The sequence below is a fragment of the Rattus norvegicus genome, chromosome 1 (genome assembly GCF_021556685.1).
Source record: "Rattus norvegicus strain SHRSP/BbbUtx chromosome 1, alternate assembly SHRSP_T2T, whole genome shotgun sequence".
In the NCBI taxonomy this organism is placed as follows: domain Eukaryota; kingdom Metazoa; phylum Chordata; class Mammalia; order Rodentia; family Muridae; genus Rattus; species Rattus norvegicus.
In genome coordinates, this window is record NC_141534.1 from 168,851,216 (window position 1) to 168,871,693 (window position 20,478).

Consider the following 20,478-nt stretch of genomic DNA (forward strand, 5'->3'; position numbering starts at 1 on the left):
CCCGCTATTTACTTGTGGCTGTTCAAGTCTGCAAGCATTGAAATGCCAAGGAATGTAGCATTAAAAAGGAATCAGGAGGTAGACGTTCATGGTTCCCAGGTCTTAGATGATTAGTGTGGGATAACCCCAGTAGGATAAATATTATTCATTGTCCCTTTTCCATTGATGCTAACACTGTCAGAGCTGTACAGATTAGAATATGAGGCAGCTGTGACTGTTGGGGACCCTGTCCCAGGAGGCTTACACATTGCCCCTAGGGGTAGGAAGAGACCCTACTCTGCTGGTCTTCTTTTCAATAAATGATTATTTTCTTCCTGTTGAGACAGGGTCTCACTATGGAGCCCTGGTTGTCCTTGAACTCTACATAGACCAGGCTGGCCTCGAACTCACAGAGAACTTGCCTCTTTCTCCTGAGAGCCGGGTTTAGAGTTGTGTGCAACCACTGCCCCGCTTGGAAATGAAATCTTGGCCAGAATCACAGCCTGAGAGTAAAACTACCCTGCTCTGCTCGAAATAGATCACAGCTGTTTGCTGTTCCTACTGGAGGCTGAAGGCAACTCCACAGACCTTGGCACTCTATGAAGATTTCTGTGAGACACGGGGCTTATTCCTGAAATACCAGCACTCAGGAGGCTGAAGCAACAGGATTGCTACAAGATCAAGGACAGCCTGGGCCACAGAATTAGAACTCTTGGGGAAAAAAGTATTTAGAAATTACTAATCTACTCTATTCCCATGATATCCCATGAATACTAAGGGGCCCAGAAAGGACAGGAAAGTTTCCTGCATGGTAGAACCTGGCTCCTGGGTCGTAACCAGCAAGCAGGCTTTTGGCCTTCACTCTGAAGTTTTACTAGTAGCGGCTGGGTGTGGAGAGCATCTTAACCAAGCACAGGTGATGTATAATCTGTTCAACAGCTCAAATCATTTATTGTCAAACCAAGCTGATCATCCTCAGGGCATTAGGTGTGCTCGGGTCCTGCGAATCTCAGAGTACATCCTGCTTGATCCGGACCTTCTTGGGCTTGATATTCATGCGTTTCCATACTTCTGCTGTGCTGCGGTCGGCCTTGGTGACTCCACTGAAGTCAAACGTGGTGATACGGGGCAGGTTGCACAGCACATACTGCCTGTGGGGAAGACTTGGGCTTAGGGCCAGCCCCTACAAAAGAACTCCCTCCCTGCCCCCCACCGGTTGCTGCTGTCTCTTTTGACAGCAAGGAATGGAGGGGAGCTTGATGTTTTGGGAGGACTAGTTTCATTCTGAGAGCAAGGGGTGTACTTAGAGGTCTAGTACATCCTTCTGTGGTCCATATGTGGCAGAAGAATGGTCTTGAATTTCTTGTCTCCTCTCCCCTTGTTCCTTAAGGAAACTCATCTGGACCCCAGATCCAGGTCCTTACCTGTACCCCTTTTCTTCCTCTATGGGGTTCCCATGGAGGGTCAGGCTCCGGAGACGAGGGAGGACAGCTAGCTTATTCACCTCCCCTAGGCGATGGATGCTGTTGCCATGAAGGTAGAGGACACTTAGGTTGAAGAATGTTGTTAGAACCTGTTAAGGTGGAAATCAAAGTCAGGCTGGACAAAGATGATGTCTGCTCAGGGTGGACTTTCTCTGGCAGAGAAAGAAAAGTTTGGAGAACAATCGGCCTCCTTCTCCAGCCCTCATAGCCATTCTATATGACTTGTATGCTTCCTATACTTCTAAAAAGGCTGTTTTTCAGTAGGCCATGGGTGCCACAGGTGGATACATGCGTTGGAGGACAGCCTGGTCAACAAAGGGAGTTCCAGGACAGCCAGGGGTACAAAGAGAAACCCTGTCTTAAGAAAACAAAAACCGGGGGTTGGGGATTTAGCTCAGGGGGTTGGGGATTTAGCTCAGTGGTAGAGCACTTGACTAGCAAGCACAAGGCCCTGGGTTCAGTCCCCAGCTCCAAAAAAAAAAAAAGAAAAAAAAGAAAACAAAAACCAAGACACACACACACACACACACACACACACACACACACACACACACACACACACATATATATGATTATTTTGCCTACGTGTATGTGTGTATATCACATGTATGTTTAGTGCTTGCAGAGGCCATTGGACTTCCCTCCAAGCCTCCACCCCCCTTGAAACTGGAGTTACATATATAATCGTGAGCCACTGTGTGGGTGATGGGAACTGAGAGAGCAGCGAGTGCCCTGACCTGCAGCCACCTTTATGGCCCTTTGTATGGGTGTTTGCCTCCTTGTATGTCTGTGCCCAGCATAGGAACCTGGTGCTTCTGAGTCAGAAGGACATCGGGTCCTCCGGAAATGGAGTTATAGTGGATGGTGGTGAACGACTGTGCATGTGCTGGGAGCTGAACCTGGATCCTCTGCAAGAGCAAAAAATGCTCTTAACAGCTGAGCCATCTCCCTCCCTCCTCCCTCCTTCCTCCTCCCTCTTCCCCTCTCCTCACCTATCACACACACACACACATGAGTAAATTAACTTTTAAGTCCTTTTCAGGGAAAAGCCCCTAAAGTAGACCTGGCACCTGTGGTTATACATTTGACTGCTCAGGTGACAGCTCTCCTTGCTGAGTCTTATTTGCCCCTTAAGGCCTTTCCAGCTGAGATGACCTAGGATTCCATCTGCAAAGGAGTATCAGCTTGGCACATATTCATCTCATTTTCTATCATAGGGGAAGTCTCCAAGTTATGCCCCAAGCCTTTCTCCTGCCAATAGGGATCTTGGGCAAAGATCTTTCCTTTTTCTAGAATTTTCTTTGCTTCCTTTCCTAACTTCTTTCCTTTCTCCTCCTCTCTCATGTAGTCTAGGGTAGCCTCAAGCTCACTATGTAGCTGAGAATGACCTTAAGCTCATCCTCCTTCCACCACCTTCCCAAGTGCTAGAATTAGAAGCAAGTACCAACATACTTGGCCAAACTAAACTGTTTTTAAAACAGATTTTACAGAAAGCAACCGATGGCTTTCACAGTAGGGCCCAGCACAAGACACAGTTCAGAGCCTAATGATGAGTGCTATAGCTTTGCTTCAGCCACTGATAATTGGTTCTCTTACATTTTAATTTAATCCTTATAAAACAACCATGATTATGGCATCTTATTCCCATTCATAGGAAAGCCAAAGTTTTAGGAAACTGTAGCTTAGGAGGCAGCCTGGTCTATATAGTGAATTCCAGGGCAGCCAGAGGTACATACTGAGACCCTGTCTCCAAAAAAAACAAGTTATATACCTTGCTGACAGTGAGAAAATGGGGAAACTCAAAGTTTGTGCTTACATCTGTGTGTCTCTACAACTGTGCCCTTTGAACTGCACCCCACTGCCTGTGCTTCCTTGAGAAGGGAGTAGAAAGGCTGTGAGCTGGACACAGTGACTTCAAGCTCCCCTTTGATATTTGTCCATCCAGGGCTGGGAACTCACAGGGTCAATGGTAGTCAGGTCATTGAAGGAGAGGTCAATCCAGGCCAGATTCTCTGGGTGCTGTAGAAGCTGTGAAACCACCTGGTTGAAGTCTTTCAGGTCATTGAGGACATTGTTGTTGAGCCACAGGGACTGGGTCAGTGACTTTCCTGACTTTGAATACTTCACTGGTCGTAGACCTGTCCTTGGCTCCTCGCTTATCAGATCTACAATGACAAAATAAGGCTTGAGTTTATTTTTTTTTTTTGGCTATTTTATTTGCATGAGTATTTTGCCTGTATGCATACATGGCATGTGCATGCCTGGTGTCTGCAGAAGTCAGAAGAGGGTGTGAGATTCTCTAGAATGGGGTTAGGGGTGGTTGTGAGCCACTGTGTCAGTACTAGGGGTTGAACTTGAGTACTCTAGGTACAACAAGTGCTCATAACCTCCAAGCCATTTTTCCAGCCCAAGGTGTGTGTCCATCTTTGCTTTTCTGCCTTTGGGGGTGATGAGGGAGAGCTGAACAGATGAACATACAAGTGCTACTTGGAGGGCTTGGCAGGGCCTCGGCACTAGAGTCTGAGACCATCCCTTTCTCCAGCTCCGTAGATCAGAGTAAGCTTAGAGTAGGCCAAAGAATTTTAGGCTAGATGGTCTTCACGTGTCTCTTGCATTATTGGGGTTTGTATGTACCACTCCTGTGAGTGGAGTAGATCCTATTCCGTTTTATATAAGAACCTGAGTTGTTGGGGTGAACCAAGGTAATGTCACAAAATATACTATTGTATTATAGTATAGTCTATAGAATTCATGTCAGCGGAACATATCCATTGTCTTCATTAATGACAAACTGTGGAAGGAAATAGATACACAATAGTAAGAGAGAGAATGTGCAGGCTCTGGATGAGCAGTGGGCAGGGACGTAGCAGATGGGTGTCTCAGGAATTCCTGTGGGCAGGATGGAAACAAACTGGCAGTAAGTGTTCATGTGGTAGTGCACAGTTGTTTTGGTAAGGAAGAGGTCTTGGTGCACTAAGCATAGGGAAGGAGAATCTAAGCTGAACATGGTAGATTAGGAGATGTTAACCAGGCAAAGGAGGGGAGAAAGGGTGAAAACATGAGTAAAGTTGCTTTACTCAGGAAGAGTGGGATGGAGACACGTCCACTATGCACAAGAGCACAGGTAGGGAAAAAGCAGACAGGAGCCAGTCCTTAGTCACAAATGCTAGGCTAAGATCTAGGACTCTGTCCTGTAGGAAATAGGAAGTCATTGGAGTGTTGAAAACAGACAACTAGCCTTTCTCTTGAAAGGTGACTTAGAAGCTTCTATGTAGACTGGATTTAGGAGGTACATAAAATTCAAAGATCGTGTTGTCTACTTTAGTTAGCATGAGACAACATGAACATAGCAATTACTGGCTGACTGAATGTGAAGGTAGAAGGCTATATTAGAGCAGTGCCTAGCTTTTCGTTCAGGCCCTTTAGCTGATGAAGAAGTTTAGGAGAAATTGGACTGGAAAAGTGATGAGTTCAGGCTTGGGTTTGGTGTGTTAGAAGCTCCTGCTGAGTGAAAAGGCAAGAGATGCTAGCTAGGCAAGTAGGCAAGAATGAAGGTCTAAAGCTGAGAAGATAGTCTTGCAAACTATTAGTACAGGTTATAGATTGTTAGGTAGACAAGCAGTTCCTCAGAGAGGAAGAGGACGCCATTTAAAGTTAGTGAATAATCTGGAGAACAGGAAGATGCAAGAGAGAATGGTTTTATTTATTTTTAATTAAAATGTTATGCATATGGGTATTTTGCCTGCATATATGTTTGCCATGCCTATTAAGGCCAGAAGAGGCCATCAGATCCCTGAGGACTTCCAGGTGGTTGTGAGCCATGTGAGTGCTGAGGATCAAAGCCAGGTTCTTTGAGAGCAGCCCGTGCTTACTTAGTGCTAGGCCATCCTTCCAACTCCTGAGAGAGTAGTTTAAAGGTGTTTGGAGAGGGGCAGTGTGGAGAGTAAGTTCTAGGAAAGACAAGGACTTAATACTAATTCTGGCAGCTCAAAAGAAGCTGGTAACTGAAGGCTTGAGGACAGAAGCTGGACTGGAGTGAAAATGAACGGAAAGTGCAAGCAGGTAGTCTGGACACTCATGTTGGAAAGTGAGTGTGCAGAGAAAATACACCTCTCCCCTGCTGTGTTCTTCAAATGAGGTTCATAATGAGGGTGGGTGGGCTCTGCCCAAGCTGGCGTTTGTGGGAGACCCAGAACCAGACTACAGTTTAATTCTCGTGGTTCCATTTTCTCCACTGCCTTTAAGCCTTTAGCAAAGTCTTAAGTGGCCTGTAGGGACAAAGCACTTTTGCAAAATCTAGCCAGCCTGCCTTTACACACTTCACCTGGTTTACAGCCTTTTCTCAGCTGCAGGTCAGACAGCATCCACCAGGTGGCTCACTGCCTTAGCTTGGAATGAACAGGGCCTGAGGTTGAGGCCTGAGTAGGGTAAGGATAATGGAGCAGTGTACCTCTCTCTGTCTGTCCATGAGTAGGCTCCAAATTATGTCTCCTCACACCTTCGAAACACTTTCAAATGGTTTGACTTAGATGAATAAAAATGTCAGAGTAACTCCACATACATCAGCACATGTTCTGATACTGCAGAAGGTTAGGGGGTGTCTCATACAAAGACAGGTCCTAAGCTGTGAGGGAGCTACTGGATGGAGTTGTCTATAATATGAGGCAGCCTGAGCTCCTCTTACCTTGGGTAAAAGGGGTATTTAAAACTGTTATGTTTATCTGTCCCCTCAGGTTACACCAAGGTAGCACATTTCTTGAGCATGTGTTAAAAGGTTCCTAATTCAGAGTAGGTCTGGAAGTCAGACCCCAAATATCAACAGTTAACAGAATTGGAGCTGGGGGAGGGACACTGACTGCAGGAACCTCAGAGAAGCCTTGATCCTCCTGCTAGTTTCTGAAGTGTTGCCTTGTAACTTCCCACATGTCCAGAAGTCTCTTTGAAGAACTTTCGGTGTCATCTGTCCATCTCCATGATGGAAAGGATTGGCAGGCATATATGAAAAGCCTCCTTAGTACTTAGTTTGTGAATGGATTAGCAAGTACTGGTTGTGCATGGGATAAGCCAATGTTTGGTACCATGCCCAAAGCTTCTGCCTAAATTAGATGTCTCTGATCTGTGATCCATCTTGATTCATTTAGCAAATAGTGTCCCAACTCTGTCCTTTACCTTATCAAACCTAAGAAAGGGCTTGGGTTTGATATATATGTCCCTCCACCCCTGCTTAAGAGACTTAGCAAGGAGTCCAATTGCCTGGTGTATGTGTTTGCACATATATGTATATAACTGCATAATATCAGGAGCTCAGTAAGTTCTGAACCACTGGTGCAGTGTGTGACATCTGCAGATTTATTTTGTCAAGTACAGGTAGGTACCTTGGGTAGAGCTGACTAATGTCTTCCTCATTGTGCACAGAAAGCACAGTCAGACCTTCCCATGGAAAGCTGACACTTCCTGTGCTATAGTACGAGTGTTACCCTCCTCCCCAAGCACCTTTGCTTTCTTGAACAAAGCTATTACTGCAACTAAAACCTTTGTGAACTGTGCACGCCATCACAAGTAATGGAGAACACAGGAAGGATCACAGTAGGTGATTATTTGCTGGGGATACAGACATGAGTTGCCAGTGTGGTGAATACTAACTGAAGTAGTGCCCTGCATCAGAGCCCAGGCTGGTAACAGCTAACGGGTGTGAGGTCGGTAATTAAAGGCAGGGGTGGGTGGCAAAACTGTCTGCTCCTTGAGCATATGGCACTATGAGAGCTTCAGTGTGCACCGTGGAAAGGGTTAGCTGCCCATTTCAGAAGACACTGATTAGTAAACGAGAGTGCATGTGGGCAGAGCTGGCAGCGCAGTAGTGCTGGTGATGGAATACATTCGGCATGTATGGAATGGAAATAACCTGTTAACGATTTCAACTGGAAATATGCCGGTTTGTTGCTAAAAAGATCTCTCAGGTTTTACCAACAAGCAGAAGAGGCTTGTGTTCCTAGACAAGAGACAGGGTCCTGCCAACATGGTGGAGCATAGCCACAGGCTCTATTTTCTTAGTAGTTTCCTCTTTTCAAGATGAAAACAGAAGAGTAACTTGTCTGGTTGGCTTCTCAGTATTCTTCATGAACTTCCGGCTATAGTCTGGCTTTTTCTGAAGATGGGCCAGCTACCATAAGAGACTCCCAGGTCCTTCTGTATTTGCTACTTTAAAGAAAAACTGGGCTGTGCAGGGGAGGGAAGGTTCAGTGGTTAAGGCACTTGTTACTCTTGCAGAAGACCAGGGTTTGATTTTCAGTACCCACATGGAGGCTCACAATCACGCCTAACTCTATTTCTAAGGAATCTGAAACCTTCTGACTTCCGTGGGCACTAGGCATGCATGTGATGTATAGAAATACATTCCGGTAAAATATTCGTACACATGATCTAAAAGAAATTTAAAAAAAAAAAGATTTCACGAATCTGGAAGGGAAAGCGCAGCAGTTAAAGAGCACTGGCTGCTCTTCAGAGAACCTGGCTGAAGTCCGCACCGCCGTGGAGGCACGCAGCTGTCTGTGACCTGGCATACAAGGGGTGCAGGTGAAACACCTGTACACATAAAGTTAAAATAGCATATTTTTAATCTCAAGGCTGAGGACGAAGCTCAGATGTAAACATTTGTCCTATGTGTCAGAGGCCTTGCATTCACTCCTTAACGCAGTAACACAACAACAACAAAATTTTACTCCACCCTCTCCTCTAGGCTTTTTGCTTGTTTTGTTTTTCGAGACAGGGTTTCTCTGCGTGTAGCTTTGGCTGTCCTGGAACTCACTCCATAGACCTTGAATCCACAGAGACCCTCCTGCCTCTGCCTCCCAAGTGCTGGGATTAAAAGCCTCAGCCACCATGGCCCAGCTGTGTAGGCTCTTTAAAAAAAAGACTTGAGGGGCTGGGGATTTAGCTCAGAGGTAGAGCGCTTGCCTAGGAAGCTCAAGGCCCTGGGTTCGGTCCCCAGCTCCAAAAAAAAGAACCAAAAAAAAAAAAAAAAAAAAAGACTTGAGGGCTGGAGAGATGGCTCAGCGGTTAAGAGCACCGACTGCTCTTCCAGAGGTCCTGAGTTCAATTCCCAGCAACCACATGGTGGCTCACAGACATCTGTAATGAGATCTGATGCCTTCTTCTGGTGTGTCTGAAGACAGCTACTACAGTGTACTTGTATATAATCTTTTCTTTCTTTCTTCCTTTCTTTCTTTCTTTCTTTCTTTCTTTCTTTTTTTGGAGCTGGGGACGAACCCAGGGCCTTGAGCTTGCTAGGCAAGCGCTCTACCACTGAGCTAAATCCCCACCTCTATAAATATTTAAAAAAAAAAAAAAAAAGAAAGAAAAAGAATCAAAAAGTAAGGGCTGGAGAGATGGCTCAGTGCTTCAGTGGTTAAGAGCACCGACTGCTCTTCCAGAGGTCCTGAGTTCAATTCCCAGCAACCACATGGTGGCTCACAACCATCTGTAAGGAGATCCGATGCCCTCTTCTGGTGTATCTGAAGACAGCTACAGTGTACTTATATATAATAAATGAATAAATCTTTAAAAAAAAAAAAAGAAGAGGATTTTTCTCCATGGTACCATACAACCTGGTGTCACGTTGTGTGCTCTGCAGGCTGACCTTGAATCATTTGGACGCTCTTGAAGGAGTAGTCAAGAGGAGGCTCCTGCACCGAAGTGTTCATATAGTCCCGTTTGCTCATAGTTCAGGCCATCATTCATCAGGTGGAAGTATGGGCCCTGGGAGTCTGGGTTCAGCCTGGGAGGACAGAGAAGAATCAATGTTCCAGATGTGGAGTGTCTACCCCTCCATACTGCTTTCCACTCTAGTTCTCTAGGCCCGCCTAGCTGCATTTCCATGTTAAGGCACTGGTGCTTTCATGTATAGTATACGTCTTACGCCTCCGAGCAACTTCCCGACACTTCCAACTCCTCTGATACAGCACCCACATCTTAGGAGAGGTTTTGTTTTGTTTTATTGACAGAGTCTAATGTAGCCCAGGCTAACCTCAAATTAATGATCTACCTTCCTCAGCTTCCTGAGTGTTGGAATTATGGATATGTACCATCACACATGGCTACAGTACCCATTTCTATTTTCCAGATGAAGAAATTGAGACCCAAAGGGTAAAGACTTGCCCAGAGTTAAGCCGAGTCAGTTGTGGACAGCAGTCATAGTCTCCAGAATCCTACTCTGAGAACCCTCCTGCCACTCCACAATAGTTACCATAGAGACTGCCTGCTGCCTCGTCTCTGTTGACATCACCTGCAGCACTGTATTACCTGACAAGCCCTTGAAGACCTTCACTGGACCTGGCTGCTGCTGAGAGCCCTTCACTTTCTGACACAACCAGATATCGGCTATCTTCTCTGTGCAGCTTGTCTATCAGCCCTTTCCATTTGAGAACCCTACTTCCACTCACATGTATAAACAGAAAACCAGAGTCTACCCTCACTCACCTGTCACTGATACCTGAAACGCCATCATAAGGGATTCGTTCCTTTGGGTTCAGGGATTGTTCCCTGTTAAAATGGAAACATCCCTCAGAGAGAGGTGAACACAAAGTTATCAGTCATTTGTAATGTGTGATGTGTCTTATCCAATCCTTTCCATTATGTTAGGGAAAGTAAAGCTGAGAACAGGTTTTTCCTGGAGACTAGGAAGAGCTGTGGAACACTGCTCACCTGGGAGGAAGAGAGCTGAAAAACTCTACCAAGGGCTATGGGGTGGTGGTGTTGTGTGTGTGAGTCATATAAACAAAAGGCAAACAAAGACTAGAGCCCCTTTTCACTCTATCCAATGTCGCCACTTCTCTGTCTTACTTTCTCACTTCCCAAAAGGATGGGGTTTACAACAGTAAACACTCAGAGAGCAGGATGCTTTGTAAAGCAGTGCAGTCCGAAGGAGAGACTGCAAGTCACAAGTGCAAGCCTCACACATGATTCTTTAGACACATAGTTTCAAGATTTTAGGGGCTATGTGGGCTAATGAGAAGGTTCAGGAGGTAAAGGCACGTGCTGCATAAGCCTCAACCTGAATTTGATCCCTGAAATATGATAGGAGAAAATCAACTCCTTAAAATTGTCTCATGACCTCCACAGACTAGTCTACACACTCGAAGAAGTAAATAGATGGATAATTTTAGGAGCTAAAATTTCAATGAAATGAAATAGGTGAATCAATCCTAATTTACTAACAGCATATTCAAAATATTTAACATGTAATCAATACTAGGAATTACTGAGCTATTTTAGAGCCTATTCCAAGATGAATTAGCCACCTGTTGAGTCAGGTGCTTAATTGTCACATATGATCACCAGTCTGGACAATACTGATAGAGAAAATTAAGAATGGGAGACAAAAGCCAGGCACACACTTTTAATCCCAGCACTCAGAAGATACAGGCAGGCTGATCCTCGAATTCGAGGCCAGCCTGATCTACAAAGCAAGTTCCAGGACAGCCATGAGCTACACAGAAAGACCCTGTTTCTCAAAACCACCACCACCATTGCCACCACCCACAAAGGGGGTGTGTGTGTGTGCCAGAAACTAGGTTAAAAGAGTAAATGTATCAGGGATCTCAGGACTTAGTTATGACCTACCTGGCAGCCAAAGCACAAAGGGAAACCTTGGGATATATAATACTCACTAATCACAGGAGTCAAAAGAAAAAATTAATCTCTATGCAGAGACAATGAAATTGGCAAGCACTATTCAAATAAATTTTGTTAAAAGTCAAAGCCAAGAGGCACATCTGTAGTCCTAGCCCTTGGGACACTAAAGATGGAAGATTGTCAGTTTTAGGCCAGCTTGAGCAACACAGCAAGACACATGTCAAAAACAACAAAAATCAAAGGACATAGTTGAGAATGCAAAAACTGCTGGGAATGCTAGGTGGCTGGTGAACACAGGAGGCTGAGGTAGGAGGACCATAAAGTCAAGGTCGGCCTGGGTAATATATATAATGAAATCCTATCTCAACAACTATAAAACTCAGGAAGGAAAGGACCTGGTTTCAGTTTAGCCTTAATGAATGCAGTGCAAGTAAATTCCTTTCTTGGTAATTTCATATATGTGTCTTAGGGTTTTACTGCTGTAGCGGGGCACACCTTCAGTCTCAGCACTTGGGGAAGCAGAGGCAGGTGGATCTACATGAATTCAAGGCCAGCCTGGTCTACAAAGAGAATTCCTAGACAACCAGATCTACACAGAAAACAGCTGTCTTGAAAAATCAAGAAAAAAAAATAGCAGTCTCACTGAGCATAGTGACACATACCTGTTACTCAGCATTTAGGAAGGAGGGACAGGGGCTGGAGAGATGGCTCAGCCGTTAAAGGCTAGGCTCACAACCAAAAATATAGGAAGGAGGGACAGGGCCATTAGAAGTCAAGGTCACCCTAGCTGCATAGTGAGTTTGAGGGCAGACTGGGCTACATGAGACACCTCAACAACAACCTTTTGGGAAGTGTCAGCCTGAGTCACACAGCATCTGAATTCTGTCACGTATTTGATGTTCCCCATGGAGATGGATTGTTCATTAGAAATATCTGAATCTTTTAGATACCAAGTCTACAGGAAACTGTGGTAACTTGATGGAGAACAGAACTTGAGTTGAAGCCAGAGACTAGTGACTAAATCTGAGTTCAAGGATAGGCTAGTCTACATAGTGAGTTCTAGGACTTCACAGAAAGACCCTATCTTAAAACAAACAAACAAAACCCAACAACAATAACAAAAAGAAGGAGATACTGAGCTTTATTTGAGAGTTTAATTTTCCATTACTGGGGCTGGAGAGATGGCTCAGCAGTTAAGAGCAGTAACTACTCTTCCAGAGGTCCTGAGTTCAATTCCCAGCAACCACGTGGTGGCTCACAACCATCTGTAATGGGATCTAATACCTCTTCTGTTGTGTCAGACACCCGCTATAAAGTACTCATATACATAAGATAAGTAAATAAAAACAATTTCCATTACTGAAGAAACTTCGAAAAGTCATGATCAAGAAGGAAGATCTTAGCTGAGCACAGTACTCTCCCTCCCACTTGGGAGGAAGGCTAAGACAAGAGCTCAAGTTCAGGTCCAACTTGGGTTACATAGTGAGATTCTTTCTAAAAACAGTAAGTGGTTGTGGTGGCTTACATTTGTAATCCAAGTACTTGGGAGGTGGAAGCAGAAAGATCAGGAGTTCAAAGTCACTCTCAGTTACAGAGCAAGTTTGAAGTGACCACTATCCTATACAAAGTTGTATCTCAAAATAAAAACAAAGAAAAAAGAGGAGATCTGGAGCTTACAGCAGCAGAGATGAAGACCCCTGGGGCAACACAAAGTCAAGCTTGAAGGAACACATGGGCAACATGGTGAGGGTCCTAGCTGCCCTGACTGGCGTGTTTTCTCACCCATGCCAGAGTAACTTAGTCTCCTTTTGGTTTTTTGGTTTAGGAAAATCTACAGGCATTCAATAACTCATCATCATCATCACCATCACCACCACCACCACCATCATCATTATTTGAATTCTGTGGTGTTAGGGATTGGATGTACACCTGTTGCACATACTAGGCAGGTAAGCTCTGGTATTGAGTCACATCTGCACCCTCCACAGTCTTCTTTTGTAAAACTAGAGGAACCTAACTCAGGCAGAAGCCCAACCTAGATTAGTGCCCACATTCATTCATTCATTTATTTATTTAAAAATGTATGTGGCTGTTTTGTCTATATGCATATTTGTACACCATTTATGTCTGCTCCCTATAGAGGCCAGAGGTCAGAACCCCTGGGGCTGGAGTTATAGACTGCTGTGACCCATCATGTTGGTGATGGGAATTGAATCTGGGTTCTCTGAAAGAATACCCAGTGCTCCTGACTGCTGAGCCATCTTTCTAGCCCCTATTTTTTGTTTCGCTTTATGTTTGTTTTTTTGGAGATAAAATCCCGTGTGTCTCAGCTGACCTCAAACCCCTGGTGTAGCTAATGTTAACCTTGGACCTCTAAGCCTCTTGCTTCCACTTCCCACGCGCTGAGAGTATGGGAGTGGGCCAGGACATCCTATTTTCCTGCAATGGATTTGGTGCCTTTGGGGATTGAATCCTTATCGTCAGACTAAGCCCTAGATTGGAGCCTGAGTTCTGAACCACTGAACACGTATTTTAAAAAACCAAATAAGTTTTTACTGTTCTTTGGTGACTAGAACTTTAGTGCAGAAATGATTTTGTGTAGCACCAACTTCCAATTAATTCTTTTGAAGAAGATGCAAATAGAGCACTAAGATGGTGGGTGGCTCTGCTTGTTATGGCTAGCATTGCGTCTCTGTTCATGTCATCAGAAGCCCTTGGCAAGTGAGAAACTGCCCTATACTCTGATTTCTGTTTGGGCAGTTGACACTGAGCTATTCTAACAATGGCTAACAATTGGCTCCCAGCTTCAGCTGTTTCACTCCACACCTCATTCCCAGTAAGACAGCAATTCAATTCTGCAAGTGTTGGTAGAGTGCCGGCTGCCCTGTGCCTGACCAAAAGAAATAAAGACGAAGGACAAATCCTAGAGCCCTGGCAGAAGCAGAGAGGCTTGCTGGGCTCCTATTGATTGTGGCAGAGCAATTAAAAGTGTAGCCAGTTCCAATTTACAGTTGCCTATTTAGTGAACATTCTGTTTCAGCACTCAGCCCCAAGGGACCTGGGCCTGGACCACCACCTCCACTTCCCCCTTCCCTTTCTTTGCTTTGCCTCCCAAGTGTTGAGATTAAAAGATTGAACCACCACACCCTGCTGTTTTTTGTTTGTTTTGTTTTAAAGACAGAGTCCCTATATAGTGCTGCCTGGTCTGAAACTTGTTAATGTAGACCAGGTTGCTTTGAACTCATGGAGATTCTCCTCCTGCAACCCACGTGCAGTGATTATAGGTGTTCTTTCTTGTGTGTTTATAAATGTGGGTATGTGTGTCCAGACTGATGTGTACATGTATGTGGAGACCCTTGGGTGTCCTTACTCAGTTGCCATCCACTTCTCCCACTTTTTTGTTGTTGTTTTGAGAAATGGTCTCTTAATGGCCTAGAACTTGCCAGGCAGGCTAAGCTGCTAGCCAGGTCTCTGACTGCCTCTGACTCCCCAGTGCTGGGGTTACAAATGCGTACCACCATGTCTTGTGAACTCAGTTCCTTATGCTTGCAGGGCAAGTACTTTACCAACCAAACTGTCTCTTTAGTTCCTAAAGTACTCTTTTGGATTTAAAACGTAGTTTTACATTTACTTTATGAGTGTTTTGCCTTTATGTATAAATGTGCCTGGTGTTTGGTGCCTATGGAGAACTGTCAGATGCTGTGGAAATAGAGTCATAAATGGATTGAGCTCCCACATGGGTACTGAGAACTGACTCTGGTGACTCTGGGTCCTGTGGAAGAGCAGACAGTGCTCAGTGCTTTAACTGCTGGGGTCTCTCCAGCCCCATGTGCCTTCTTATATATAGCCTTGAAAATTTATGTCTATATCTATGTGTGTGTATTTAATATATATAACACACACATACGTGTATGTGTGTGTGTGTGTGTGTGTGTGTGTGTGTGTGTGTGTGTGTGATGTATATGCCTGCATGAAGGTACCCATAGATGCCAGAAGGCAGGATCCCCTGGAGTTACAGGTTGTTGTGAGTCGCCCAGTGCAGTTGCTAGGAACTAAACTCAGGCCCTCTTCAGAAGTAGTACATACACTTAAACACTGAGTCATCTCTATACTACACCACTTCCATTTTGAAACAGGTTCTCATATAGCGTTGGCTGACCTGGAACCCACTAGGTGGCCAAGGATGACTTGAATTCCTGATTTTCTCTGCTTCTACTGCCCAAGTGTGAAGATTACAGACACGTGTCATCACACTTAGATTTGTTAAATAAAAAAAAAAAAACTTTTCCAGAGAAAACAGATGAGTTTTAATTTATCGATTTAGGTATTAAATCTGGCAAGAATCAATGATTCCTATTCATAGTCTTTCCTATAATTTTATACACTGATGGTGAGCTCAGCATTTGAACCAGCCATTGAAATGCTGAGAAAATGAAGAAAATAGGAGATTTAAGGTTTTGTTTTGTTTGAGGCGCAGAGAACTGAACCCAGGAGTCTTTAGCTGCTAGGAAAGTGCTCTGACAGTGAGCTCTGTCTCCAGCCTGGCCGACAGAAGCTTTGTTGGAAGGCTTGCTCTCTGCTCCCTGCCTCTGCCATGAGAACTTGCCCGAGGGCTGGAGGGTGGGCTGGTGGGAGAGGGCATTGAAAATGAGGCAATGACATGAGCTGAGGCCAGCTTCAACTAGTCCACACCAGCTAACTCCCTTGTCAAGACTGGGAGGTCACCTAACCCCCAAGTGAACTGAACCAAAATAAAAACCATCCAGGTACCTCAGAGCCACCAAAGGAAGAATAAAGACTTAATGTTTGAAGCCACGGTGGCTTTGGATGGTTCCACAGGCAGCGACAGCTAACTGACCCCTTCCTCAGTGGCACTTTGAACACAGCTTTACTATCATCTGTTGTGATAGTAAATACTTGTGAAATGCAGATGAATCCTACCTGAAGACCTATTGTATGGTGTAGAGAAGACATTCAATACACAGAAGTAGCAGCCATACTACTTTACTCTCTCTGTGTTAGGTGCATGCCAGAACAAGTACTCTAGGGATTGAGTTACACCTTCAGTCCTCCATACTAATTTATTATTTATTTAGTTTCTGTTTTCTTCCTGTAAACTTGAGGACAGGGACAGAAAGTTAGACTTGTGTTTCTATTAAAACTCCACACAGAACTTGACAAAGACGGTACTGGTTTGATGGATAAATGGATTAAAGAAGGGATGAATGATGGCTTCAGTGTGTCACGAAGAACCCCCGACTCTCAGCCTCAATGCCCCCTTCCTCAGCCCTGCTGCTGCACTGGAGTTAGGTGCTTTCCCAGCAGCTCTTCTGAGTGAGGACTCTCCATGTGATATTCGTCTCACCAGGCTGACTCGCTGATCTGACCAGTGATAGGTTTAAGGGTACACTTGTTTTGAATTGGAAGTTTTCTTTTCAAAACTTAATTTCTTAAAATGTACATGTTGCTGGCAGTGGGGCACCCATCTTTAATCCCAGCACTTGGGAGGCAGTGGCAGGCAGGTCTCTGAGTTTGATGCCAGTCTGATCTACAGAGGGAGTTCCAGGAAAGCCAGGGCTACACAGACAAACCCTGTTCCAGAAAAACAAAACAAAAAATCTATAGCTGTTAATATGATAGCTGACAAGTAAAACAACATGATGTATAAGCAGAGCTGGGGAGATGGCTCAGTGGTTAAGAGCACTGACTGAGGTCCTGAGTTCCATTCCCAGCAACCACATGGTGACTCACAACCATATGTAATGGAATCCAATGCCCTCTTCTGTGTGTCTGAGGACAGCTACAGTGTACTCAGATAAAATAAATAAATGATATTTTTAAAAAAGATGTATAAGCAGATGCAGGAACAAAGTCTTAATTTCCATGAAGAGTTTGGTACTTCCTAGAATACAGGTAAACGACACTAGATCTTTATAAATAAACCCTGGATATTTCTTTGTAAATCAATAAATTTTTTTTGTCTTTTCAAATTCCTGTATATTCCTCTTACCTTTTTAAATAGCTGCTAAATGGTACATAGTATACATGACATTTTTAACTTTATTGTACATTTAACAATATGATGACAAAAATTTTCCAGTTTGGAGAATTACTAAGAATTTGAATCTGTTTTACTGCTAGCTAGTTTCTGTCCTTTCTCAAGCATGTTTTGACATGATGGTACTGGATGCATGTAAGCAGCAATGGTCAGATGAGGAGAGCTGATAGGAGACTGACAGCCTAGCTCAAAGACTGCAGAAGGAGGGGGAAAAAAAAATTAAAGGATGCCATGAAAAATGGGCTACACAGCCAACGTTGTCTGGGAGGTTCCATCCCCAGGAGTCCAGGGATAACTTGGCTCCTACCTGTGGACTTCCTTTCTTATCTTCACTAATTCTGGAATCCGTCAAATCTAACAACATATAGTCAGGTCCCCCCACTCTCATGGGCCTGCCGCTCTGAAAGTTTCCCTTTCCAGACTGATCTGCTTGGAATGCAGTAGTTTCTTTCAACTTTCCCTTTGTTATTCATACTTTGGAAGCTAGCTCCAGTTTGAACTTTTTCTGAGAAATGTTTCCTCATCCCCAAATCTGGATCTGGAATCTTTCTACTTGGCTCTCATCATACACTATCCTTATTGTCATGGTAGCCTTGAAGATACTCTATCTGTTCACTGTCTACCTGACCAGAAACTCCAGCAGGTCAGGAACCGTGTTTGCCTCATGGTTGGATGTCATATAGACTCACCGCCTGACTGCTACAACTGAATAAATGATAGGGAAGGATATGTGAGTGGGCTGACCTGGTCATTTCTGAAGAAGTGACTGAGAGACCTGAAGCATAAGTATAGGCAAAAAGTACGGTAACAGGAGGAAAAGATGAGCATCCCAGGGGATTGGGGTGTAGCTGAGAGTCAGACGATTTAACATGTATGGCTTGCTTTCCTCACCCACTCTCCACAAAAAAAAAATCAAGCATTACACGCTGTGGGCAAAGGCCATGCCTCCATGGTCTAGTTCTAGTGTGTGCTCAGAAATTTGGAAGTAATATAAACTAGAATGGGAAAAAAGGAATGTGTATAGTTAGAGTACAGGCTGGAGAGGTGGGCAGAGGCCACCCCGACATGCTTCTTTATTCTAAAAGCAGCAGGAAGACACAGGGTATATATTGAATTTCAGGTAAGGAGAGTGAACAAGAGCAGATTTTCATTTTAAAGAGTTATTTTGGTTGAAGTATGTGAAGTATCTGCATGGGAATGCAGGATAGGATGGTAGCTAGGACTGTATGCAAATTATTTACAATTAGGAGTCAGAGGCAGGATGATCACAAATTTGAAGACAGCCTGGATACAAAGGAAGACCATGTCTTTAAAAGAAAAACAAAACAGTGGGAGATGGAGAGATGGCTCAGCCAAGACCACTTGGTGCCCTTGCAGAGGGCCTGAGTTCAGTTCCTAGCACCCACATTGGTGAGTTTGAGGCCAGCCTGCTCTACAGAGGGAGTTCCAGGACAGCCAGGACTACACACAGAGAAACCCCATCGAAGAAAATGAGGAGGAGGAGGGGGGAGGAGGAAGAAGAGGAGGAGGAGTCGACGTTAGCATTTAGTTAGGCGTGGTGGTGCACATCTTTAATCCCATTACTTGTTGAGGGAAAGGCAGGTAGATCTCTGTGAGTTTTTTTTTTTAAGACATTTAGGGGCCTAATGTGAAGTGAGGTCACCACCTTTGGAGGTGAGGGAATGAGGGAAGGTAGATTTGATCAAAACATGTGCATGTATAAAATTTGAAATTAAGAAAAAGACACATTTAGGTATTAAATGGACTACATTTGTTCGAAATGAAAGAGTTATTAAGGATGATGCCTAGGGACTTGACTTGTATACATTGTGGGACTACTGGGTGAAACCCAGGCTTGGAAGAGAGGATTGGAGTGCATACAGAAATACTGAACTTGACATGTCTCAAATATATCCTGAAGGAGATGTCAAGGACATGATTAGTTATATAGATTTGGAACTTCAGAGATGAAGGCTTAGCTGGAGACTGGCAGGTGGCAAATGAAGGTGTGGCTGTCAAGGAGCTCTAAGAGGCGGGTATAGTGAAGAGTGAGGTTGGAAACAGAAGACAGCCCAGAAGCACTTTAAAATAGTGTGTACCAAGGGCCAGTGAATCTTGGTAGCTTCAGACCTCAGGTGTCCTGTCAGCTGTTTCTTGCTTTGTTTAAATGTGTTTGATATCCAGTTTTTCACTCTTTAGTTTCCTTTCTTCATTAATACTTTCAAGGATGGATTTGAAACTGATTCATGTTGAAGTGTAAAGAACTCAGGATGGTCATACCGGTTTGTTTTTCCTCGGGCAGTTTAATGTAATCCTTGGAAAAGCACGAGCTATAGATGCAGCCAGGTCAAGCTAAACAGAAAAGGTTTGACCTTAAAGAACTAGAATCTACTAGTGTTGTCAATAGTGGCCTTGGGCAAGTCACTTATCTCTGGGTTTCAGTTTTTTGATCTGTGAAATGGAGATAAATATCACTGATTCATAGAGTTGTTTTAATAGAAAAAGAGAGGCTGTAAAAAAAAAAAAACTTGGTAAGTTACTAAATGTACTAAACTCTTTTTGAGGAACTATGAACTATAGCTTCCAGAAACTGATCATGCAGAGGTCTAGGAAGAAAAAGCTAATATACAGACAACACTCATACATGTGTGGATATGAGGAATCTGGTGATTCCCTGAAACGGTCTTCTTGCTTGGAAGAGTAAGAAAAGGGGGACCTTTTAGCCCCGTGTCATTTTCTATATCTCCAGAAATCAAGGAACGCGAATTACCCTGATGTGTCATGTGAAGCAATTCCTGGTTCTTCCGAGGAAAACCAACATCATGCCCGAGGGCGTTTCTGATTTCCCCCGCATCTGGGATTGGGGCTTGAGGCACCAGTACTGGGAAAGCGCCATTCTTGAGCTGAGGTGCTCGTAAGCACCGCCAAAATATGCATGGGTATAATCTCCGTAGTCTCACAGTTTATCTCGAGTGTTGTGTTCACTCATGAAGAGGATGAGGGTTTGGGGAGAATCTCAGGTCCCGGTTTGGCAAAGTTCTTATTCTTTTTGTGGAGTTCCTGCCCTTTCAGAGAGCTCTAGTGTAGACTAATTTTCCCGTTCTCCCGCCCAACTCACCCGCAGTCGCTTACCCTCAGGCTTCAGCGTCTCACTACCTGAAAAGTTACTCAGCATAACCCCATAGCAACTACCTTAGTCACCACGCCCTAGACGGCTCAGTTGAACGTGCTCGTAGTGCAGTCCGGAACTTGTAGTTCATCAGGGCTGGACGCCGAAGCCGCGGGGTTTGCTGGGATTTGTAGTTCAAGGCAAGTCCGGGATCCGGA

The 20,478-nt window shown here is 44.4% G+C and overlaps 1 protein-coding gene across 11 annotated transcripts; it reads right to left on the reverse strand.

Moving 5' to 3' along the window:
* Positions 1-904: 904 nt before the first annotated feature.
* Lrrc51 (leucine rich repeat containing 51) lies at positions 905-20,422 on the reverse strand. 11 transcript variants are annotated; one of them, NM_001106284.1, is made up of 6 exons: positions 20,284-20,416; positions 9,939-10,001; positions 9,100-9,237; positions 3,423-3,628; positions 1,404-1,552; positions 905-1,130 (listed from the first exon to the last, which is right to left on the reverse strand). In NM_001106284.1, exons 3-6 carry the CDS (start codon positions 9,179-9,181, stop codon positions 989-991), a joined length of 579 nt encoding a protein of 192 aa, NP_001099754.1. In that variant the 5' UTR covers positions 9,182-9,237; positions 9,939-10,001; positions 20,284-20,416; the 3' UTR covers positions 905-988. The 11 variants fall into 11 exon arrangements, with proteins under 11 accessions (NP_001099754.1, XP_087513668.1, XP_087513685.1 ...); XM_087657542.1 differs by having other exon boundaries at positions 907-1,130; positions 20,344-20,422; XM_087657559.1 differs by having other exon boundaries at positions 907-1,130; positions 9,939-10,021; positions 20,344-20,422.
* Between the last annotated feature and the right edge of the window lie 56 nt (positions 20,423-20,478).

Coding starts and splice junctions, on each gene's coding strand:
- Lrrc51 (NM_001106284.1), bottom strand. CDS start 9,181: ATGAGCAAACGGGACTATATGAACACTTCGGTGCAGGAGCCTCCTCTT. Junction 3,629..9,099: donor GAGCGTCCAAATGATTCAAG/GTCAGCCTGCAG, acceptor TTGTCATTGTAG/ATCTGATAAGCGAGGAGCCA. Junction 1,131..1,403: donor GAGGAAGAAAAGGGGTACAG/GTAAGGACCTGG, acceptor TCTTCCCCACAG/GCAGTATGTGCTGTGCAACC.